General features: G+C 37.0%; 1 protein-coding gene across 24 annotated transcripts in view; it reads right to left on the bottom strand.

Annotated features, from left to right (window-relative positions):
- ROBO2 (roundabout guidance receptor 2) overlaps nt 1-12,160 on the bottom strand; it is a 1,427,252-nt gene extending 1,415,092 nt beyond the window's left edge. For 4 of the 24 annotated variants that reach the window (XM_051859439.2, XM_070071932.1, XM_051859441.2 and 1 more), the window contains exon 1: nt 10,691-12,123. In XM_051859439.2, the coding sequence (XP_051715399.1) occupies nt 10,691-10,820 (130 nt within the window). In that variant the 5' untranslated portion in view covers nt 10,821-12,123. Of the gene's footprint in view, nt 1-10,690 lie in introns of all 24 variants that reach the window. The other 20 variants (XM_070071922.1, XM_051859424.2, XM_070071925.1 and 17 more) reach the window with 13 other exon arrangements.
- Between the last annotated feature and the right edge of the window lie 14,033 nt (nt 12,161-26,193).

The following is a 26,193-nucleotide window of genomic DNA, read 5'->3' as shown; positions in this document are numbered from 1 at the left end:
AGATACATATGAAAAATTAAAAGTTTAAAATTAATTTGAACTTATAATGTAATGCACCACGTGGAAATCCAAAAATCAATTTCCAAATGGAACAGCTTGAAACTTTTTCTTGCCATCTGGTTTTGGACCTGGCTCACTCAATTCCCATTTTGCCCTTGTGACTGCTCCAAGTTTATATATACTATATGGAAACGTAAAATCCCATGCCACCTAAGCTAATCACATTGGATTTCTTAAAATATAGTTATATAGTTGTTTTTGTTTTTTCTGCACTACCAACATTCCCCAAATGCCCTCTTTATCAAACACATTTGTCTTCAGTTTAAACCAGATGTGATATTTAGTATTTGACTTATTGAGGTAACAAATAGTGATTGAATTTTTTTGGCTGAAAACAGAAAATAATAATATGCATCTAACATGTTTTACATCTTTAATGAGCCCAAAATACAGACAGATGAATTCAAATGAAAGGAGGGAAAAAATCCAGATTTGACTGAGTTATAAAGAAAGAAAAAAAAAGTAGTGCTTAATATATAGACATAGATTAAATAAGATTATGCATGGAAAGCATTTAGCACAATGCTGGCACATGCTAAGTACTCAATACATGTTAGCAATTAACCTTCAGGGTGTTTCTCTCTCTCTCTCTCTCTGTATATGTGTGTGTAAAAATAAATAAGTAAAAACTCTGAGAATATTGTTTCTTCTGAAGAAAACATTCATTAGAAGTTCAGTGCTACTTATTTACCTACCATGTACTATCTCATTTTGTTCTATACAATGATACAATGAGAATTCTGAGAATCACAGAAGTCAAATAACTGGCCTCAGAGTGTAGAGCTAATAAATAGCAGAGATGTGAGTGGAAAATGAGGATCTTTGCTATTTCTTGAGAATACTCTCAAATAGTTGTAACTAAAGTGAGCTAAAACAGCATAAATTTATTTTAATTGCCTTCAAATGAATATGTATAATTAGTATTTGAATTATTGATGTAATGAATAATGATTCTATTTTATTTATCAAAAAATATTGAAAACAAGATTTTCGTAATCAAAATTACGAGAATTTAAGCTATTGAGAAGATATATAGAAAAACATCTTCTCAATACACCTAGCAATCATTTAGCTATTAATAGGCCATACAGATATGATTGAAAGAAAATTAAACTTAGAAGTAAAACCAACTTCCAGTAGCTCATTTCTTTTAAAATTATTTTAAGTTAAAATTTTTTGTTTTAGTAAACCATGCTATCACTTCCAAATTATTTCACTGGTATACTCATCCACTTGCCTAAGATTCTTCAAACAGATGACTAAAATCATACTTTTATATATACATAAGACATTTAAAATTATAACAGTAAATCTTAAAGATCATCCAATAACTTAATTATGATATGGAAGACTCTTTTTAGAACACATATCTTTGAGGCTTCAAGCTATGTCTTCTAGTCTCTATGAAACTTTTGTATAAAAATGGATTTTAAAGCTGATAATTTATGGAACTGATAGATGAAGAAAACCAAAAGATATATACATACTCATATAGTGAAATGCAGCAGCTGTGGTGAGAGACCATTTATGTATGGGGTATATTTATACATTTGTATTTATGTACAAATTTTATTAAATTTATAGTACATATCTAGAATACTATCTATATATGCACCCCTGATTTTTATAGTTGCAGTTCTTAAGTAACTGTTTTCAACTGTCAAATAAACCACTTAAGAATGTGATTTGCATAATACACTTTCTCCAAGGCAAGTTGATAGATGTTGGTGAAAATCCTCAGTAACAATGACATCATAGACTAAACTGTTCACATTGGGAGAAGAGGACTAACATCACAACCTAACTTTTTCTTTTAGCAAATGAATCTAGGTCACTGCTTTTGTTTTAAACGTATCAAGAAATAAACCTTGCAAATGTAATGAGCCAGAAATACTACAGTGAACCTGATAGGAAAGTCGGTCACCCAAGTAACCAGCCCCAAGTGTTGGTCCCAAAATATTTCGGTCACCATATGACTTGTCTTACCAATGCCTATAGTAGCCTCTTCACTATCGATTCTGGTTTTCTCTGATTCTCAAAGCTATACTTCACCAAGTTATTTTCCACTAATTCTCAGCATCCTGCCCATAGGAATCATGGTAGGTTAATTGACTGTTCCCCAAATGTAGCACATTTTTTTTTGCTTGATTTGGATGCATTGCTCAAAAACATACTGCCTTATAACTTTAAGTTGTCACTCTCACATTACAAATGGGGATTATAAGATAACAGCACCTTTCAGGTATGGCCAATGCCAACATTAAATCAGAGAATACAGGGGAATTAAATAACATCCCATATAAAGGAAAAAATACCTAACGTGGCTACATGTAAATTTAGCAAATAACTCCATCCTTCTCTACCTCCCTGTCCTCATTCATAGTCACCCTTTGTTACCTTAAGCATAAGTCACGTATTATACAAGAAAATTTTTCCAAGAGTATCCTTATGCTTACCTTTGGTCACTTAAATTATAAATTTCTCTTATGAGCATTCCCTAAATACTTTTGGTGAGAGAACATGTATCTCTCAGATTCCCTACTGTATTGTATAAGCTTGATATGGTAGATAGAATTGAAATCATTTACTAACAGTACAGATTATATTGTTCCATTATGAATGTACACTTTACCTTCATTAGATCTTTGGGATCTGGAATAGAATTATAGAACTAGTAAAGATCTCCATACCACAATATATTAAGTCTAACTTATTATACTTGGCAATCAAACCTCAATTCCAAATCCCTGTCTGTGTCTCTACAGTGGCCCAGGAAGTCCCTAAATAGGTGTAGGGCGTTCTGTTACATAAATGAAAATGTTCATGAGCTAGCCAGCAGCAATTCTCAGGCCTCTGTGGATTCTGGGAGGCACTTTAGTTATGTTTCTGACTGCCCTAAAATAAATTCTTTATTAGCTGCCAGCTATTACATTAGAGATTTCATGATGTGCCCCTGTCTCCAGAACATAATCTTGGACTTTGCCCAGCTTCGTAACGACTTTCATGACAGAGCTTTTGACACTGATATGAAAGGGATTCTACTGAGCATATGTAGGGTCCATCCTAATAGCCTCCGTGGTGAACTCTTCATAAAGTGACAGAAGAAATGAATTTCTATACCTTCCCTGGCAATATATCAAGAGCAGCAAATTGACACTCCTGGACACGTTTAGATCTTTTTATATTCATCAATAACATAGGAAAATATTCGCTATATGAGAATATGGGTTTATTGGAATTCAAAATGTAGTCACTCAAACCAATATTATTGCTAACCACAAAGTTTGTATTGCTCTGTCTGCAATAGTGAATTGGATAATATCTCACTTCCACAAAAGCATTTCATTTCCCAATGTAATCTGAAGCATATACGGTAGGTTTAATTGGATGTGTAGCAGATTTTTGACTATATTTCAAGCTGCGTGTTTTAGGTATAAACCATATCCTTTGAAAAAAAATGGCTCAGAATAATTCTCCCCCATTATTAGGTACAGCTGCTTTCTCCCACGTATCCTATCATATAGACTACTTACAGACCATGGCCCCACAGCCCTCCACACACCAAACTTTTTAAAGACATTATTGGGAATTTATGTTTTAAAGTGAATAACAGTTATCCAGAGTTAAAATACTTTGAGATACTACAAAATGGGAATAGGTATCATTTCCGTATTTTGAAAGCCAATGTTCTCATTACCCATCTTTTTTTTTTTTCACCATGCTTTTGTTTGCTGCTGTACTTTTTAAGTATTGCAGCTTGAAAAGATGAGCTCTGGGTTTCCACAATGGGAGGGGAAACCAAGAAAATTTTAAACACAGTGCATTCTGCAGCTTCCCATCTTTACACCACAATAAAGCATCCATACTCACACAAAAAGGAGGAATGAAAAACAAATTGCAAAGCATGAAAATCAGTATGAAGCTTGCAGGAGATACTAAATGATTTGTGGAACAAATTGAATGCTCGTGCTTACCTAGTTTTATTCTAAATTGAACCTTTAATATGATATCAAGAAGACATTAGACTAAAAATAGCAGAACAACATGGGGATATTTGTATTGTTTTTCTACTGAAATTTTAAGTTTAGTTTTGTTTTTAACATAATAATTTATCCTACTTGGATACGTTAATTAATGAGAAGAAAATCTCCACAAAAGCAAAAAAAAAAAAAAAAAAAAAAAAAACAAAAAACCTTAAAAATCGTTAATTCTAAGTTCCTAGAGGGTAGAAACCCAGATACATCATCTTTCAGTGTCTGATAGAGCAGGTGAGCAGGCCTTAAATAGCTTCCAAAAACATGAAATTGGTAAAGAATTCTCACTGGGGAAGTTGCATATTGCTTTTAAGGTATCAGTTGAGGACTCTGGGTTTTTGGTTTGTACATTGCTGTCTGGAACTGCGATTGTTAACAATTCTAGAGACCAGCAAAGACTTTCCTTGAGGCCACAGGTGCTGAGGAATGCTCTGGTCTCTGGAAGTGTAATGGTCTTTAGATGTCCTGTGCTTATTTTCTTTCCTCTCCAGAAATACCGTCTTGTGTTTGGATGACCTTGATTTCCTAATCAAACTAACATCCTTAACAGAAAAAGATTCTAGGTCTTCATGAGCAAAGTCACTATTGGATTCACATACTCTTCATTTGACTCAAGCAAAACAGACCCTATTGTAAGTTATCATCACTTTTCGAATTTCTGTTTTGAAATTTTAACTTTTCAAGTATCAAAGTCTGTGAAAGTAAGTATACTTTATGTTTTTTTTTTTTTCTCATTTTTAAACACTAAGATAACTTCGAAGGTTGAAGGTATGAGTTAGAAAACTAAGAAAAAGAAGTTGCTTTCAGACCTGGGTTTAATGTTAGCCATAATCCACCCTGAGGCAAAATTTTATGACTAAGTTGTAAACCCCTTGAAAATGCAGCTTCTAATGGAAGTGCTGACACAATCTTAACTATGGCTATGTGAACCCCACCACTTATATATCAAAGGCCTTTCATTACTGTCAACTCATTCCACTTTTTAAAATTAAATAACCTCTTCAAATATTGCTAGTTCCCCTCTGGGTTCTGAAAAAAATTTTTTTTTGTTTGGTTTGGTTTTCCTGTAGATTTTGTCTAAAAACTTCTTACCCTGACTGGGAGGGAGTAGGGACTAGCATACTCTCCTGCACACATAGCTGATAAGGGTGGTATGTATTTATGCCTTTCAAATCATACTTTTCACAGGCATAATCTGACTTTAGGAAGAATACACAGACCTTGAAACCATTTTTGTAAAAATTGGCCAGCAATCTGCTTTCTAGGCACTAAACCATTTTTTACAAAAACTACTTATTCTATGTAAAGACCTTCTTCTCACATATTTTTCTAATATAAATAATTCTGTACTTCAAAATGTCTTCCAGTTTTCCTCCATCATCCAATAAAAATGCATTTTAGGTAAACACAACATGAAATCTCAGGGTATTTTAATCACATGGCAATAAACATACATTAATAACAAATAAATAATTTCTAAAAATGCAGAAATTCAGGGTTAAAAACTGAATTTGAATTAAAAACAAATTGGCTATTCATAAGAATATAATTTCTATGATTAAGATGTCTATTATTCTCAAAAGCCAAATTTTTTTCTTATCGAAATCTTACAAGCACAGAATTGTGCTGAATTTATCACACACTATTTTTTCAAATGATACTAAACAATGAGCAAATTTTACAACAGATATTAGTACAGTAGGTAAGTTGGATTAATATATGTAGAAAATTAATAATCTTTTGAACATGTAGAAAGTACATCTTCATTTCTGACTTCGCTATGGAATTTACTCCTCAGTTGTAGGAAAAATAGGTTATTAAATTTACTTATTGCATACAGATGGAGATTAAATTATTTAAACGAATGAAAAACAGAAGTGATGATTATACACAGTACAAAGAACAGTCCACATTTTGCATGAATATTCATATAGTTCAGTTACCAGATTCAGAATCACACATTATAAATTACTTTAGAGCAACAATGTTGCTTTCTTTTTTCCTTACTGCACTACTTCCTACAAAAGTCTTATAGATTTCCCCAATTTCATAATTACTAGAAATATGTTAATTTTTCTATAAGCAAAACTGAAATTTAAATATTTAAGTAAAAGTGATAAAAATAATTTCCTACCATTGGGAAGGTAGGATAGAACATAGAGACTTAAAATAAGAAATGTGTAATTAACACCTAAAGTCATAGAATATGCCGATATTGGTCCATTTTTTTCAGATGCATGTTGCTCATTCATCTAATATTTATAGAGCATTTATTGGGGCAAGACTGTATGGTAAGAAAGATTAATGAAAGAAAACATTTCTCTTCAAATAACTTACAAAGTGGTAAACAAGATATAGACACACATAACAATTAAGTACTATAAACATTGGTAAGTCCATTCTGATCTAAATAAAATGCCTTAGTCCTTTTAAAGATGGAATATTGTTTTCACCAGGTAATTGAGGAACATTTCACCTACAGCTTAGGACTAGTGTAGTGGTAAAAGTGTATTTCAGAAAAATGTTGAAGACAAAATGAACCAATAGCATCCTTTTTAAAGAAGAAGCCTTAAACAGAAAGTCTTATTTCCGTGTTTGAGGAAGAGTAGTAAATCATCAAAAAATTCATTTTTTAAATCAAATATTAATTTCTTATACAATAAGGAGCAATGTGAGATGTTGGGTTATATGTAGTAGCTTCCAAAACAAGTAAATTTTTCTCTACTTTATATAAGTAGAGAGAACTTAAGTGGAGATACAATAATGATGAGCTCATAAGTAGTAGACATCATCAACTGGTTAAAAATATCTTTTTACTTTTAAGATTAAAAACAAAACCCAAATTTCCAAATAATTGTGAAAATATCAGATGGGACAACCTAGCAACTAAATAAATTTAAAGTGGTACTTTGTGAATAAACTCATGTCGTTGTTTCAGTGCTCATGCAGAGCTGTAGCATGTACCTTCAATGCATTCGCATCTTTCAGGGGAGAGGGGTCAGGGAGCATAATTGCCGGAGAGGCTTGCTTTGTTTTATGAAGATAGACATGGAAAACTGGCTGTTATCATTTATAGAATGAAGCAAATATGAGCGTTATATGAAAGAGCTTTCTGAATGGTTGAAAGTTTTGATAACTTCATCCTTTGTTACTGTAGCTTAGCTCTTATGTCATAATTGCCATGGTTGAGTGATCACCCTAGAGTCTTCCAGAAGTCTGGCAGGAGTCAAGTTTCAGAGCCAGATTGGTTGGAGCATTAATGACAGTCAAGTGTGGTCCCTCCTTTAGTTTGGTCAGTGGCTGCTGCGATTGGTCAATATTCCTTTTAGACTAGGAACAAATATTGTGACAACCAACTTTGGAACTGGTCTTGACATTTCCATCTTTCAGACCTATTTTTCTCTTTATATTTACTTACTTCCCAGTAGCACATTTATTGCTAACTATTAAAACTTGGTTAAATTTTGATATCAATAGCATAAATATATATGAAATACATAACATATAAACATTCTATATTTATATATAACCCCTCTGCTCCCTATGTGGAGTTATCTGTAATATAAACCTTCCAGTAGAGTTATGTTCATTGGAATGGAGCTGGTCACATGTTTTAGAACTTCATCCCAGTGAGAGTAATTGAATGTAAAAGAATCAGGTTCTTTAATCCTAATGAGGATGATGTAGTTAGGATTTCTGGTTAGTTTATCATGAACACAAACTCTTGTGATCACTTACGTTATGCTCTGAACTAATCAGATGAGACACCCGCCTTTCCGTAAGGAGTTCACATATTGTGATTAAATAGAAAAGCACGAGCCTGAGGGAAAACTTGCTGGCCTACTAACCTATATTTAAAAGTTAGGCTCATTGATGGGCTTCAAAATCCCTCGGTAATCAACAACAATCAGTGTTTTTTTTTTTTTTTTTTTTTTTCCAAAAGTGCTAATGATTCCATTGATAGACACTTGATTCATGCTGCCTGGCCACATGCTGTTAGTGCCACTCCTCAAGGGCAGTAGCCATGATCTGCTCTGTGATGTTATGGCTTCCTGCCCTGCCCTGCCCTGCCCTGCCCTGCCCTGCCCCAGATAACCACTTCTCTCAGAATGGTGGTTCCCCTTAACACAACAAACATGGAAATTGTCATTGTGGGCAGGTTGCCATATGGAGGTTGACAGCTGCTCAATCAGATTAAGACAAACACACATAAGCAATGTGAGTGCAACAAAAACTGAACTAAACTGAAAAACCTCTGTTAGGCTACTGTTATTTTTTCCCAGGGATTTTTTTTTAAAAAATAATGGTAGAGCATCACGTTTAAAGATTGGCGTGCATACAGAAAAGCTTGAATTACTATAGATATGATACAAAGGAAAGAGAAGTAAAGTAACTTCTAAACTGTGTTTTGAACCTTGATTCTCTTTGCCTCTGGGCATTGTGTTTAAGAAGAAACATTTTCTCTCATCTGCCCCCATACCTACCATACCTGTGCTTGGGATCTCCAACATAACAAAGAAAGACCACTACTTTCTGAAAAGGAAAACAATGTTGAAAAACTTGTAAAAATATGTTCTAAAAGCCTGCACACTATGCTGGGAGAAAAAGTACAGCATTTTATAACACATTAAATGATAACACACCACCATCAATAGCCAAGCTCATGAATAAATAAATATTTACAACATGTACATATGCATATCAAGGCAAAGCTATATCACAGCAACACAGGCTCTGTGGAAAATATTTTTGCAATGCATATACAGTGACAAACAGGCATTAAAAAGGAAATAATTTTCAAGTATAGTCAACACACTGAAAGTTTCTCAGTCGCTCAACTGACCTTTCCAAAGTACACAAGACTCTGTTAACAATAAATGAAATATGTCGCTATGATTGCCTGTTTCTGCACTTGACTCAGATCATCATCATACAGCAGAGCTAGCAAATTTCTAGCTGAGCTAGTTAGAGTACATTGGGAAAAGTAGTCATATGTTCAAAGATGAAACATTTCAGACCTGATTTACAAATGAAATCCAACGCATCTGTATTGAAAGCTGTGTGGAATGAATAAATGCCTAGTAACATGCACATTTTGAAGTCTCTCGACAAGGCTAACAACTTCTCTAAAATTTTATAGACATCTAACTATCTCACTAGCTATATGGAGCCCCAAAGTCTCCTACTAAAGTTTAACACAGTAAATTGAACTTTGACACGGTATAGGCGCTCACGGTCTTTGAAAAATGTATGTAAGAAATACAAGTTAACACTCTTGACATCCTCTAGAGTCAATAACACCATACATCTCAAGATCCCAAGTCACCCAAATTTGTCACACAGGCTAACATAAATAACAGCTTGCAGTTTGCACGAAAAATCCACTGATACCAGTAGGCAATAGAGGAATGTGGTGACATAACTGACAAGGCCAAAGAGTATTTGCAGTACCTTTCCTCTGGGTGGACCTGCACCAGCCATCTAAGCTAGGCGCCTGTTAGAATCTAGCCCTCTAAGGTGCAGGAGATATATGCGTAATGAAAGTCTTTAATGCAACAATAGGAGCAACAGAAAGATCAAACTGAAAGGACTTGAGTATTTAGGAAATCCTGCTGAGACTCTGTGATCAATTATTAAAACTTCTTGTTAATGTTCAGGCTTCTCTTTAACCTCAGCTCAGAACTGACACAGCAAAGCAACTGTGGGGGGAGACCCAGAAAATATTTCTAGAGCTAAACTCAAAACCTTAGGTAAAAAGAATGCTTGTGGAAAACACAATCCTTAGATAGCTCCTACCAAGCTTCTTCCTAAAACATACAAATGCTTCCACAAAGTCTCTCATGGGATATTTGTGCAGCATCATTTTAGCTTACAGCATGCACATGACACATACCTTGATAACTTGTGTTTAGCGTAAACAAATGGCATTCAGACAAGCAGAACCAACTGAATTTTGCCAAGAGAAATGTTCACAGCCTCAAAAAGTCTCTACCATCTCATAATAATTTTTCGACAGCAGAAGAAAATGGATGGCAATACTCCCAAGTACCGAAAGGCTTTTTCTCCTTCAGCAGAATTTTTTTTCAATAAAGTTAACACAATTTATCTTTATTAACACATCAACTCTGATCGAGTCAGCCAGAAAATTAGTGTTGGTGGCACTGCATTTCATAACATGCCCCTTCTCAGACAACCCTCTGATCATTTCACAAAATCTACCAACAATTCAGGGAGCTAGCATATTCAGAACCCATTGCCTTTTTTTTTTTTTTTTAACAAGAATGCAGCTTCCTAGAGATAAAACATATATCCTAGCACAAGGCAGCATGCATCTGGCCCTCTAGCCTCCCTGCTGGAAACAATCATTGTAACGCTTTGAAAGCTCAGTGAAAAAAAAAAAAAAAAAAAAACTTGCAAAAATATATTTGTATGAAGAGGAGAGAAAAAACTCTTTCCTAGCCACTTACAACACAGACTCCCTTTTCTGAAATAAAAACCTGATTCCAAACAGATGCAGCTCCTCTTCCCTTGGAGTTGCCCTTAGCCAGCCTGGTGAACTCCGCTCAGATCTTTAACACAGAACTTTGAGCACTTACCCCCCTTCCAAGGTTTGCCTTTCCAGGGGGTCCTGGTCAGCTTGCTGAGAGTTGGTCCAGAGAGGAAGAGCAACAAAACGCAGAGAAGTTCAAGCGTAGTAATTCTCCCCACTTTCTCGGATGATAACATTTCCACAAGTTAATGTCACAAAAATTTCTCACATCCTCTTCCCTCCCGGTTATGAAAATAGCAGGAATCATTGAACAACCTGAGGTAGGTGTTGCTTTGCCATCTTTAACAGCTGAAGTAGCAGCTCCCTGATGTAGCCCTGAGCCAAGCTACATTTCTCTCCGATCCAGCTCCTTCTCAGAACGCAGTCGGCACTGCTTCCCCTCCAAGAGCTCACAGATAATTCTGTTCTCCACTTTGCTTTCAGTGGGAATATATTCCGCGGCGTTCTGGGTGAGCTTGATTGAAAATGATAAAAACAGGAAGGTCTGTGTCCAGCCGAAAAGAGAAGAGATGTCAGGATTGTGTGAAAAAGATGAGAAGCAGTTCTACTGACAGCTTTCAGCCTGCCTGTGTGATCCTAATAGCCGTGCAACCAACCAAATTGCTCTTTTAAGAGTAATAAGGCTTCGCTGAAAGCCGGTATCACAGCCACTTGGGTGGGTAGTGCTGGGCTTGCAAACCACCAGGCACCGCCGCGGATAACGACTGCTTTAGTCCAGCTTCAGAATATTAAGGGCTGGGCAAAATATAGTATGCACCGAGGGTAGTTAATCTATTGTGTGCATAGAGGACTCCAGCTCTGTAGTGCAAAAAGACTCGGAACTTAAAATGAATTTTCTTTTTTCCTTTACTTCACTCATGATGTTGAAATGGCACTGCGTCTGCACTAATTATTCATACATGGCTCTGAAATATTTATCCGGTGAATAACCGTAAGTGTAGCTTTCTTTCCTCCCCAGCAGTCAGACAGGAAAGGCAAGTCCTTCACAGATGAAGTTCTCTTCGGGACTAACGTCAGTTTAATTGGGCGTCCCTGTTGTCGCCCCTAATGAAGCCACCATGGGCGGCACAAAGCAAACTTTTGGAAATGTCCATGCAGACTCTGTGGTGGCTGTGCTAATCGCACATGCAGGGAAGCACATTTTTTTTGTTGTTTGTGCACATCACCATGGAAATGCAAAATGCTCCTAAGTCTCTAAGTCTTTGGCAGCTGTGAAAAAGCACTGGTCACCAGGTGCGGTTGTGATGAACAATTAAACACGTGACCCTGGATGAAGAAAAGGTGGCCCAGGACAGGGCAGATAGAAGTAATGTGGTCTCTCCCACCTGAAGTGAATTAGTGTGCTGAAAACATTCTGGTCAACATTTTAAACCTGTCTACATCTTAGTATTTTCCATATGGTCACTTATTCTCTTAATCAATGAACCACAATGCATGAATTATGCATTAATGTATTTTAAAATAATCAATTTCCCTATCCTCATAACCACCAATTTTATTATATTGTCACTTTCAAAATAGATAAATTAACCATTTCAAATCATGCTCCCGGAAGAGGTACTTTTAAAAAGTTATATAGATAAGATATATTTAAATTTTAAAATATTGTTATTAAGATTGTTTTTATCAAAGATATTAATAGGGCGCACAAAATCAAAATCTAACAGCATGTCTTAGTTTAGAAATAATAATCACATTATATTCAACTTTTAATTTGAACACTTCTTAGGGTAATGGAAAAAGTTTGTATCATGCCCATTTTATAAATAGTGAATTTAAAATTCTATGTCTCTGAATGTTTTAAAATAGTAAGATTATATATAACTCAGATTTTTATTTTCTCTTTGCCAAACTCTTCATCCTGTTTACCTGGTCCTTTCTTCTCTGTGCAAATGTACAAGTAGAGAAACTGGTGGAATACTTTGATCAACTCCTTTGACCATCACTTTTGGAGGAAGATTCTAGAACTGAATTCACTACTGGCGCCAATCTTCGTGAAAAAACCTGGCATAATTAGTGATCTTTTTTTAAAATTTTTTTTAGTATGACACAGATCTCAGGTGGAACAAGAAAATATGTGACATGCTTAAATATAATAAAAATTGTAATGATAGGAAGTGCTAGTGGTAGGCTTGTTGAATGTTTCTGAAGGGCCTAGCCAGAACAAAGCTAACCAACAAAGCACTCCTTCCTGAATATGTGCTATAGTTGGCCAAGTTGACTCTAAGCAATTTCATGTTTCGATTTTTCAAAGTTTCCTTTCTTCTTGCTGATCCCTGGTAGGCAACAAGCCATAGCTCTCCCTGGTGGGGAAATTGAAAGGATTTACAAGAAGCAAATAACTGTTGTACACAGAAGGAAGACCATTCTCTTCCAGAATTATTGGCTAAAGCTTGACATGTTACTCCAGCTCTCTGCATCCCAGAATTGAGAAGAGGAAGCCTCCTCCTGTGGAAAAGGGTGGGATGTCAAGCACAATGAATCACAGGAGGAATTTGAAGGAAAACTGAAACACTGAGTGGAGGCATAGTCCTTGTAAGGCAAAGTTCAGCAACACTGCAAACACAGAAATGCCTCCCCACCTAAATTAGTATTAATAATAAATTAGCAAACTTATTACAAGTTCTCAGCACTCTATATGCATTAACTCATTTAATTGTATGCAACTCAATTAAGTAGGCACCATTATTTTCCCCACTTAGTCTAATATCACCCAAGACACAGGAAGCTCAAGTCACTAATTAAACTAGAGTTCAAGGAGGATGGAAAGGTAATGGCGTTGGGAGATGGACTGGGGTAATGGTGACTTGGAACCTCTCATTGGCTGAAGGCAGCAGCAGGGAGGTCTATGATTGGGAGGGTATCGGAGAAGGTCCACGGAGAGAAACAATCCACAAAACTACTTTTCCTCAAAGGGAAACAGGAGGAAAGAGAAGGTTTCAGCAAGGCGCAATTTACAGAATTACTACACAAAATAATAAATGCTTTAATGCAGCCCCAAGAGTTGTGAAGAAGACACAGAGCAGGAGGGCTCTCCAGGAGGTGCGTATTAAAGTTGAGTGCAGTGAAGAGAGGAGAAACATCTGGCTTAACTAGGACATTCAAGGCTGATAAGATGACCACTGACTTAGTATTTAAGAATAGGCAAGTCAGGGCTGGTGCTGTGGAATAGTGGGTTAAAGCCCCAGCCTGCAGCATCCCATATGAGCACCATTTCGAGTTCTAGCTGCTCATCCAGCTGACTGCTGTGGCCTGGGAAGGCAGTAGAGGATGGCCCAACTCCTTGGGCCCCTGCACCTGCGTGGGAGACCCAGAAGAAGCTCCTGGCTTTGGATTAGCTCAGCTCTGGCCATTGTGGTCATTTGGGGAGTGAACCAGTGGAATGGAAGATCTCTCTCTGGCTCTACCTCTCTCTGTAACTGTCTTTGAAATAAAGAATATAATTCTTAAAAAGAATAGGCAAGTCAAGAAAGAGGCAGAGGATAATCCAGCTGAAGAAACCACGTGGACACATCCACAGAGGTGCAAGAAAACCTGGCTTCTTCCAAGAGAAGAAGAGAAATATTACATGATATTACAAGGAAATTACACGTTTCAAAATGAATTTTCATAAAAGCCTTTGCATTATGGTAGGGAGTGAAATTTGAAGCAGGAAAAATCACATAGATATAACAACATCAGAAGCATGATATATTTAGAAACTAAACAAATAGGTAATAAATAGAAAATTATTTAAAATTAAAGATTCAGTACCAACAGCCATTAATCAGACAACTTAAAGTTTAATAACTTCATAAATAGAACGAAAAAAAAATTCTAGTCATTTTAAGACAATGTCCTTATCATCAGGAGGTTTATAGCCCAAAGACTTTAGTGAGAAAATATAGATACATAGAGGAAAGGAAATTTTTACAGTATGTAAATTCTCTTCTTCAAATATGTCCTTATACATTTGATTTTGTCTGACTTTCTTGCATTTGTTTCAACTTTGGCACCACTAAAAAAATTTGGGAGTCTTAGCAATTTATTCTACTACTATTTATAGCATTTTTTTTAAAAAGATTTATTTATTTATTTGAAAGTTAGAGTTACACAGAGAGAGAAGGACCAGCAGAGAAAGAGAGAGGGAGAGGGAGATAAAGAGGGAGAGGGAGGGAGAGAGAGAGAGGTCTTCCATCCATTGGTTCACTCCCCAATTGGCTGCAATGGCCAGAGCTCTGTCGATCTGAAGCCAGGAGCTAGGAGCTTCATCTGGTCTCTCACATGGGTGCAGGGGCCCAAGGACTTGGGCCATCTTCTACTGCTTTCCTAGGCCATAGCAGAGAACTGGATCGGAAGTGGAGCAACCGGGACTCCAACCGGCGCCCATATGGGATGCTAGCACTGCAAACTGGGGCTTTAATCTGCTGAGCCACAGTACCAGCCCCGATTTGCCTAAGTCAGTGGTCATCTGCAGGCAGTAGCTTTACTCACTATGCCACAGTGTCAGCCTTTATACCATTCTAATTACACTTCTCGACATATTACTGTATATGCAGAATAAACACCATCTTTTGTTTATTTTCTTGTAAGGGTATAATCTCACTGATCTGTGATACTCAATAATAGTGCTGTCTCATGAGCTCTGCTACTATGGTTTCAACAATTGGAAGCGTAAACGATGAAACCTCCTTTAACAAATTAATACACAAGAAAAATGGTACTAAGTTCTTGAAAAGAAATTGCTGAATTTTATCTCTATTTTTAATATCACTTATTATGCTCATTTCATTAGATGTGGATGAAAACTCTTCCAATCCTATTTTGAAATTCTGAGTTCAGTGCTAGTTATCTAGATGGTCCTCAAGTAGGGATATTTGGTGAGGTCTGGAGACATTGATTGTCAATGGGGATGGAAGGGTGAGAGGATGCTACTCACACATACAGTGTGTAGACACATTGGATGTTGTGAAATACTTACATCACTTTAAGCACAGGATAGTCCACACAACAAGCAATTATGTGACCAAAGTGTCACAATGCTGGGGGTCAGCATTGTGGAGTAGCAGATAAAGCAGATAAAATTCATGTCCTGGCTGCTCCACTTCTGATCTAAGTAGCTGCTAATGGCCTGGCCGCGGCGGCCATTGGAGGGTGAATTAACGGCAAAGGAAGACCTTTCTCTCTGTCTCTCTCTCTCTCACTGTCCACTCTGTCAAAAAAATAAAAAATAATAATAAAAAAAAGTAAAGCTTGGGCCCCTGCTACCCATGAGGGAGATCTGGAAGTAGCTACTGGCTCCTGGCTTTGCATGGCCCAGCTCCAGCCATTGCAGCCATCTGGAGTGTCAACAAGTGGATGGAAGATCTCTCTCTCTCAGTAACTCTGACTTTCAAATACATAAAGAAATATTTTTTTTGAAAAAAGTGTCCATTGTGCTGAGGCTGATTAATTCAGTAGTCCTCAGCGTGTCTGGTCATAGGATGATGACTCTTGCCGCTATAGCGCCACCAAGCAGATCCAGAGTGAATGCTCTCGAGCGAAGCTCACCAGATGACCTCGGGCCACTTGTTACCAGTGAACTCTCCTACAACGGCAAAACAAAATATCCTATTTAGGTCCTCAGGCTCCAAAGGAAGCCTACTATTTCTTCTATTATAGTCACCGACAGAGAATCACTCATCTCTCTGAACACCTTCCATCAGGCCAAAGAAGTGGAGGATTTACTCAGCTTGAGGGCTGGAAGGGGTCCAGGGAGACATATGTATATCAGCAAAAATCTTTCTTGTTCAGGAAATTCTCAGTGTCCTTCCATTAGCTAACCAAAGCAAAACAAAACAAAAGAACAGCAGAGAAAATCATTGGGGCAATTTCGTTGTGTGGCTCTTTGTCCCTCCCTTAACATGGCAATGATTCCTCTCTGCTAACACAGGCTGAGCAATTGTTAATATATTGATTATATTCTTCATCAACAAGCCACTAAAGTAAAACTTTCAATGGCATTTAGTCAGGGGAGAGTGGCAAATTAGTCATTGCAGTAGCTGGGTGATTCTTGGAAGACCACAGATCAATTTATTAATGCATACATATGTGCCCCCATAGCTGGCTTCAGTTACTTCATTCTTATACCCCAATTCTTCAATATTCAGTTTTCAATATACAAGTCCAAATACTGATCTCAGTGTTTCAATGTCACATTATGAACAAATCTAAAATGCAATCAAAAAGGTATTGGATATATCCTTTCTGTCTCAGGTGTACTGCAAATACAAATCATCCCACAGGCTAAGAGAAACAGCCCTATGGTTTCGTACAAGTTAAGCTAATATTTAATGTATTATTTTTATTTCCATAGTCAAATAGGTATGTTTATATATGTACCAGATCAAATGTGTATTGATTTGTTATAGTAAGGTTGGGGAATTAACTCTGGTTAGTTGAAACATCCTAACTAGAAAAAAAAATGATGTTTTATGGTTCTTCAGAAAGACTGTCAGTTCTTTTTCCTCTACGGGGATTTCTACAGAGTGAACATCTCTGAATCCGTCTGATGATTTAAGACCCTGCAGCTCCTAAGAACTGCAGGGCTGCACATCAGTCCTCCCCCTATTAGTCTGCAGTTAGAGGAGACAAACAGGTAGCACTGAATCTGTAAAGTGATCAGGGCACGCTGCATTAGTTGAACTTTCAAATGAATTATACTTTTTTCTATTGTTCCTTTGTCACTAAAAAAAAAAAAAATCAAGTGAAGACTTAATATGTCTTATTTGAGGGTCATAGTTGACTATGGTTTTACATTTTCATGTGCTTTATTTATTTATTTATTTATTTATTTTCACAGACAGAGTGGATAGTGAGAGAGAGAGAGAGAGAGAGAGAGAAAGGTCTTCCTTTTGCCGTTGGTTCACTCTCCAATGGCCGCCACGGCCGGCGCGCTGCGAAGCCAGGAGCCAGGTGTCTCTCCTGGTCTCCCATGGGGTACAGGGCCCAAGCACTTGGGCCATCCTCCACTGTACTCCCGGGCCACAGCAGAGAGCTGGCCTAGAAGAGGGGCAACCGGGACAGAATCCGGCGCCCTGACAGGGACTAGAACCACGGTGTGCCATTGCCACAAGGCGGAGGATTAGCTTAGTGAGCCACGGTGCCAGCTTCATGTGCTTTTAAAAGCTTCAACTAGGATAGGGAAGCTTAATATTTTGCTCTATTTATAGTTGTCTTAAGGAGTGGTTATAAAGGTTGGAGAGTCCAGTAGAATTATTTAGGAAATTTTGTTAGGATTCCACTCTCTGGCTTGTTTAAACAAGTCATATATGCAGCTTGTGACATGTATTTTGAAAAAAATCATCTCTTTTGTATAGTTCTGAAATGTACCCTTACTCCAATTCTCTAATATTATGGGAGGAAAAGCATAAGAATTCTGTGTTTTTTTTTTTTTTTTATATAGCATCTAGGGCATTATTTTTATACATCTTTGAGAAAATAAAATTAGTACCAAATTTGCAGCAAGTAATGTCCAAGTAATTGGGTCCTGCCACACATGTGGGATACCCAGATTGAGCTCTGAGCTCCTGGATTTAGCCTGGTCCAGTGCTAGCTGTGTTGAGCATTTGAAAATTTGTAAAGTGGACTAGCAAATGAAAATCAGTCTCTCTTTCTTTCTCTTTCTCTCTCAGCCTCTCTAAAATGAACACAGATAAATAAAATTTTTCAAAATGATAAAAATAAAACAGCATATGGGTCCTAGGGAAATGTCCTAGTGATTTTCTGGAGAATAAGCCTTGGAATCTACTTAAACATGCTTGAACCTATAAAACATACTTTTTCTTCATCTTAGCTATGTTGTCAGGCTTATGTAAAGTTCATTTAAAGGACAGTGCTAGAAAGCTTGACACGGTCTGTTGGCTATGCTACATCAATTATATAAAATGTTTCATATCTATAGGAGAATCAGTAGGATGTTTATTAAAGAAATATTACTTCTTTTTAATTTTTATAATAAATTCATGCAAACATGGGATATTCTTTCCCACAAAGATATAAAATCTAAATAGTTTTCCAAACAGCATAGCTATTAAATCATAGTGTTGCAGGGTTTCATGAGGGTGTTTGTAGAGTATGTATTAATATATGTGGTTGTATCTGCTAGTGGCTCCCCTCTGAGTGTTCTTAAGACTCCTGGGGATACTAGGATGCTAGCTCTGTTTCTAGTTAAATGGTAGCTCTCCCAGAGGGAAATGTGTCTCTGCATTGTGAATGTTGAAGTTTCCTTTTACAACAGTTGCATATCTTCCTCTGCTGTTTTTATGAAAAAAAAAAAAAAAAACAGCAGTTTCGAGACCCTTTATGAGACAGAGTACAGTAGAAATTTTAAATAAGTTAAAAGTAGTCTTGGGGCCGGTGCTTGGCGTAGTGGGTAAGGCTGCTACCTATAGTGCCAGCATCCCATATGGGCACTGGTTCGAGTCCCAGCTGCTCCATTTCCGATGCAGTCCTCTGCTATGGCCTGGGAAAGCAGTAGAAGATGGCCCAAGTCCTTGGGCCCCTGCACCCATGTGAGAGACCAGATGAAGCTCTTGGCTCTTGGCTTCAGATCAGCGCAGCTCTGGTTGTTGTGGCCAATTGAAGAGTGAACCAGCAGATGGAAGAGCTCTCTCTCTCTCTCTCTGCCTCTCCTTCTCTCGCTGTGTAAATCTTTTAAGTGAAATAATCTTTAAAAAAAGTATTCTTAAGAAATGTAAACTGATTTTTTTTAACATCTTTGCCTTCTATAGTTAATTCCTACCATCAGTTTTGAGTTTCTGTAGGGAATAGCTATAGGTGTGTCACATGGCTATGTATCAGTACAGAATCAAATTGTGAAAAAAAATTGCAGGAGTATAAAAATAATTTATTCAGGGGGCTGGCACTGTGGTGCAGCGGGTAAAGCTGCTGCCTGTGATGCTGGCATCCCATATGGGGAATGGCTTCTCTACTTTTGGTCCAGCTTCCTGCTATTGGCCTGGGAAAAGCAGGAAAAGATGGCCCAAGTGTTTGGGTCCCTGCCGCCCACATAGTCTTGATCATTGTGACCATTCAGAAAGTGAACCAGCAGATGGAAGATTTCTCTCTGTCTTCCCCTCTCTGTCACTCTGCCTTTCAAATAAATAAATCTTAAAAAAGTAATTGATTCTTCTGTTATCGAAAGTCTGGATATAAGCCACTGAATTTTGATCCATAAAATTCTCACTATTTGGGGCTGTTTCCATCGTATTCTTCCATCATTGATAGGCTCTATTTCCAACACAACTCAAGATCCAAGAGGTTCCCTCCGTTCATAACCATGTCAGCAGGAAGGAGGGCAAAGTAAAGGGGTGGTAGGAGCTGTCTCAGAAAGATTTAGGAACATTTCCATGTCACTGTTACTTATAATCCATTGGCCATAGCTTCCTTATGTGGCCAAGCTAGACACCACAGAAGCTACTGATGAAATCTTTATTCTGAGTAGCCATATAACCAGCTATAATTCTGAATTCTATTCATCTTACCAAAAAAAATAAAAAAGAAAGAAAAACTAACAGTTTATGGCATGGGGCATTATGGTGGACAGAAAGATGATAATCTTCAAAAACAACTTTAGTAACTTTCATTTGTAACACAAGAATCGTTACAACTTTTCAGACATATTATCAAGTGCATAATAAATCTCATAGGTTCACAGAATCTCAGGGTCGGATCAGGCTAAAAGTTCACTTATCATACAAACACACAATCATTTCTCATCAGTGGTGTCCTAGACTTTACTTAAATATTTCTGATTACATAATTCTGGTTTCTTTATAAGAAAGCCAGTTCTTATATTGATCTAAGATGCTTTTGATACTGTTAATCACAAATCAATCATTTTACCTGATAAGATGACATTGAACAAATATTATCTTTCTTCATTAGGACAAATTTTTAAGTACTAGAAAAACAGCTGTTTTTCCTCCTTTAGTCTCACCCCTAAAATTATTGGGTCAAATAATCTGCTGTCCTTGCTCGCAGGTTTCAGATTCATTATCGTGTAAGGAGTCCGCTCTTTTTGGTTTTCTAGAGGTTAGTAAGTTTGTTAAAGTCAGTCTTAACATCTGATTGAATAATATTTATCCATCCTCAAGCACAAGAATTTCTGCATGTCTTCTTTCTTCCTAATTCAAGCTGAACTAACAGAAATTATCTGGCAGCTGTTCACCACTCCTGCCTGTCCCCACCCACCTCATTCCCGTGGCTTAGATGGAGGGCATTTCATATGACAAAAGCAGGGCTCACAATTACTTCCACAGTTCATCTGTCCCGTGTCCTCTAGCATTATGTCTAATGATGTGACAAGAAGGGAGTCACCTGGCTTCACTTCCTTTTCTGCAGGACGTCAATTTAACGTGACCGTGGGGAGTATTCATTAGCCCTGAAACTTCCAGGAAGGGGCAACTCCTTTGCTTTTACTTTAAACCATTTAAACTATTTTAGAACAATCTGAGAATAATATTTTAAATCATTATGTCTAATAGTATAATTTATACACACACATTGATGTATTAACATATAAATGCATATGTGCATATATAAGCACTAATTCCTAAGTCTGAGAATTTGTTAATTAATCACCTTTAACAGCAAAATAGCTTCCCATTAGTCAAGCCTCAGGTTAATTAATTCACCAGCTATGAGTGATATAAGTCCTAGTGCTTTCTTCCTAACTACTTACTATTCCATTCGGGAGATATGCTCAATATATCTTTCCTGAGTAGCTTGGATTTTCCTTTCAAGGGTTCTGAATTTTAGCACTAGATCTGATAACCATTTTCTAGGAATAAAAAAAAAAAAATTGGACGTAATTTTTCTTGACACAGACCTATATAAAGCTGGGCACCATTTAAGATTTGGAAAATGAACACTTTAGCAGTTACAGCCTGCCATTGAAGTCAAAGTAGATCTCTAATAAATAATGCAAATGAAACATTCCAGGAAGAAATGTCCATATCACTGCCAGCATGGCATTCCAATCAGATCCACCCAAGGAGGTGAATGAATGAAATGTTTCTTTTTGGATAATTGGCAGAATGGAAATATCTGACCCTGTGTCAAAAGGTCCATCTGTGCCTTTAACTTAACTCTCCACTGCTTAAATTAGAAGTGGCAAAGCCACCAGGACCTTAGACAGCAACTCCCAAATCTAGCTGATGGCAGACTCACACATCCAGCTGCTTACTCCCCGTCTACACTTGGTGCTGATGGCAGTGAGAATTTTATAATTAAAAAGGTTCCCATGACCTTCTCTCTTCCATCCTCTCCTAACCGCTAATGTTACTCCTGTGATTATGTGATAGTCTAACAGGAAAATCTTCTGAAACTAGTCCAATCGCATTTGATCTTCCAAAGCAGAGAGCTTTCTTAGACTGCAGCAAAGAGGAGGACAGATGAAAAAGCCAGAGAGACTGAAGCAAGAGGAGGATTTGATGGACTATTACTATCTTAAAAGACGAAAGGATCATGAAAAACGGTAAGAAAGTGACTCCTTCTTAACAGCCAGCCAGGAAACAAAGACCTCAGCCTAGAAACCAATAACAGGAATGGAACTGGAAATGGAATATTTTTCAGAGTCCACAAATGAGAAGCCAGACTAGTTGATGCCTTGAATTTTGGCACTGGGAAACCTTAAGCTGCAAGCCCAACAAAGCCTACCTGGACTTCTGTCCTAGACAGTTGTGAACTAATAATAAGTTGTACTCTTAAGATGCTACGAGTGTGTTAATTTGTTAAGTGGCAACAGACAACTTATACAAATGTCTGCTGAGTATCTCCAACTCTGTCAACAAAAGAACTTCTGATTCTTCTTCACAGTCATACTTCTCTACTCATTTCCTTTTGTTTAAGAACACTTTTATTCTTCCAGTTATTAAAGCCAAAGACCAGAAACAAACTCTGAAGTTAATTCTTCATTTAATGTTTTTTTTCATTTTTATTTATTTGAATGATGGAGAGAGGGAGAGAGGGAGAGAGAAAAAGAACTTCCACTCACTGGTTCACTCCCCATGTACTTATGACATTCCAGAGCTGGGCTAGGCTGAAGGCAGGACCTAGAAACTCCATCTACATCTCTCACATGAGTGACATTGACTCAAGTACTTGAGCCATCATCTGCTGCCTTCCAGGTGCATTAGCAGGAAGCTATATCAGAAGCAGGTGTGGGACTCAATCTCATGCATTCCAATGTGGAATGTGGGTATCCTAGGCAATGGTTGAACTCACCACACCAGACCACAACATTTAAATAACCATTAAATAACCTAGGAAATGTCTCACACTTATACTTCCTCCCTGATGGCATATCTCCTTGGTCTTGCATTATTTCCTTGGTCTTATTCCTAATACTTAGTCCTAATACTAATGAATGTTTTCCTAGATAGCCCCAGCTGACCCTGGAGTCAATTCTTTCTTTTTTTTTTTCTCTTTAAAGATTGAATCATTTCCTTATTTGAATGTTCTGATAATGTTTGAAGTAATGGTTACACAACTGTGAGCATATTAAGAACATTTGGATTGTGCACTTTAGATAGATGTATTGCTTGTTATGTGACTTTGTATCAATAAAGTCGTTAAAAACCCTGCTTTTTCTCAAAATCCATATTCTCTGTATTGTACCGAATATATATCTCAAGGCAAAAACTTAGAACTTTTTTCTACTTTCTGCTTTACTCACTCTACATCAGTCATACTGGCTTCTTAACTGAGAACTCTGGCATTTGAGTGTGTGCTAATGGCCCCTTTCACTTCAACTTCAGCTTCATCAAATTCTCACTTTGAGATTTTGCTCTGATTTCAGGTTCTCAATGAAACCTACGCTGGCCACCCAAGTTCTATGCTCCTTCCCACCCTTATTCCTGGTGTTTGAGTCCTCTTATCTCACTCTGCTTTCTTTGGTCTTTTTTTTTTATAGCATTAACATGTTATATGAGAGATCTTCAAAAAGTTCATGAAAAAATGATGCATGAATTTCATAATTTTTTCATCAAAATACATTTCTTTTAATTTCATTTTTTCACAAACTTTTTGAAGTGCCCTTGTGTGCCTCACTTTCTTATTGTGTTTTGTAATTATTTCCAATCACTTGCCAATATAATGCAAGCTCAAGACAGGGATTTTTGTTAATTTAGTTCACAGAATACCTGAATGCTTACCTAACGTTCAGTAAATATATGTGAAATAATTGAGTGAAGGCTAGGCATACAGAGACACTGATTAAAGGTGACCGCTACCTAGACTGGAAGCTGCAGGTTCTTACTGGCAGCAGCATATTCAAGGAGACATTGTACAATGATGGCAAGTTAGAGGTGCCTTGCATTCATTAACCCTAATCCTTGATTAAAAAATAATAACAAAGTCTGATGTTGCATCTCCTATTGGTGTTTTACACATAGGGATAGAAAGAATGTGTTGCTACTAAGCAGCAGTGGGATCCTGGTTAAGTTATTTAATCATCTTGTGTCTCAGATGCCACATTTAAAAAATACAGATAACCACACATATATATCCCACGGGGTTGTTTTGGAGGTTAAATGAGCTAACAAATTAAAAGTGTCTGACAGAGTAAGCACTCTGTAAATATTAAGCTCCTCTCTTTCTGAGGATTCTTTGGCTACAGATTATTGAATAAGCTGATATGTTGAATCTTCTTAGAATTACTCTCTGAGGTGGGGTATCATTTATAGGGGAAACTTTTCCAAACAGTCTCCCTATCTTGAATGGGTCTCAGAATGAATTTCCAGGAGACATAATTTAGAGACTCCACCTCTAAAACCACTCAGTTCTTTTGGAAACCCCAGCTCCTGACTATATCCGGAATCAAATCTCAGATCACATACTGTGCTTTGATTTGCAATGACTTGCTTCTCCATTTTCCTTCCCTCGTTCTTCCTCCCACACTCTTGTATAATCTGATATGACCTATCTTTGAACTTCTAGAGACTCTGGTACAGGTCTTTGTATGTTCTTTGCTCCATACATTTGCTGAACCATTAAATAACCTAGGAAGTGTCTCACACTTACACTTCCTCCATGATGGCATATCTCAGGAGAACCTGCATTATTTCCTTGGTCTTATTCCTAAGACTTAGTCTTAATAGTAATGAATGTTTTCCTAGATAGCCCTAACAACAGGTACTGATGATGTCCCTCTGGGGTCAGCACTTTTAAGTACATCTTAAACAACATCTGCTCTATGTGACTACCCGCGTGACCATCTCTGTCCCTTGTACATCTTCCTTTATGTCTTCTATCCTTTAAAAATACATCAGAATGAAACTACAGCACTAGATTAAAACAGATTCTTTTCTAAACATGTGCCTTCATTTGCTTATGTTTTTCTCAAGATTGCTTTGAGAATATATTTTTAATGTTTAAGTGACTTATTTATTTCAAAGAAAGAAACAAACTATCTTCTTTCCAAAGTACTTTGATGTTTTGTTTTGTTTTGTTTCTTTCTAAAAACAATTTCTGATGCCGAAACCATCAACATCATTTTCTGCCTTGGAAAAAGATAATTAAGCAAGAAAGCAATGCTCCAGTTTGTTTTGTTTTGTTGATGTTTTGTATTTTTTTTAGTTTTAATTTCACTTATCCTGCTCTGATTTTTGTTATTGCTTGTCTCATTATAATTTTGAGTTTGATTTGTTCTTCTATGTCCTTGACATGCATCATTAGACTATTTATTTGAGATCTTTTTATTTCTTTAATATATACATTTATTGCTATAAACTTCCCTCTTAATACTGCTTTTGCTGAATCCCACAGGTTTTTATAGGTTGTGTTTTAACTTTCATTTGTTTCACAAACTTCTTTGGTTCTTTTTTTATTTCTTCAGTGATCCACTATTCAGCAGCATGCTGTTCAATTTCCATATATTTATAAGTTGTCTATTGTTCTTTTTGTTGTTGATTTCTGGTTTTTTCCTTTGTGGTCTGAGAATATATATGGTATGGTTTTCTTTTTTAAAATTTACTGAGAATTTGTTTTTGCCTAATACATGGTCTCTCCTAGAAAATGTTCCATGTACTGATGAGAAGAAGTGTATGTTGGAGCCGGCGCTAGGCATAGCAGGTAAATCATTCCATATGGATGCCAGTTTGAGACCCGGCTGCTCCACTTCCAATCCAGCTCTCTGCTCTGGCCTGGGATGGCAGTAGAAGATGGCCCAAGTCCTTTGCCTCCTGCACCCACGTGGAGACCTGGAAGAAGCTCCTGGCTCCTGGCTTCAGATCGGCATAGCTCTGGCCATGGCGGCCAATTGGGGAGTGAACCAACGGATTGGAATACCTCTCTCTCTCTGCCTCTCCTTCTCTCTCTGTGTAACTCTGACTTTCAAGTAAAATAAATAAATATTAAAAAAAAGAATGCATATGTTAAAATTGTTGAGAGCAATGTTCTATAATGTCTGTTGGATCCATTTGCTTTATAATATGGTATATCATTATTGATTTTCTGACAGGATGAAGCATCTATTGATGACAGTGGGGAGTTAAAGTGCCACACTATTATTGTATTGGAGTCAATCTC

Source organism: Oryctolagus cuniculus, chromosome 4 (genome assembly GCF_964237555.1).
Source record: "Oryctolagus cuniculus chromosome 4, mOryCun1.1, whole genome shotgun sequence".
In the NCBI taxonomy this organism is placed as follows: domain Eukaryota; kingdom Metazoa; phylum Chordata; class Mammalia; order Lagomorpha; family Leporidae; genus Oryctolagus; species Oryctolagus cuniculus.
Note: the sequence above shows the minus strand (reverse complement) of the source record. Positions and strands in the feature narration are given on the sequence as shown.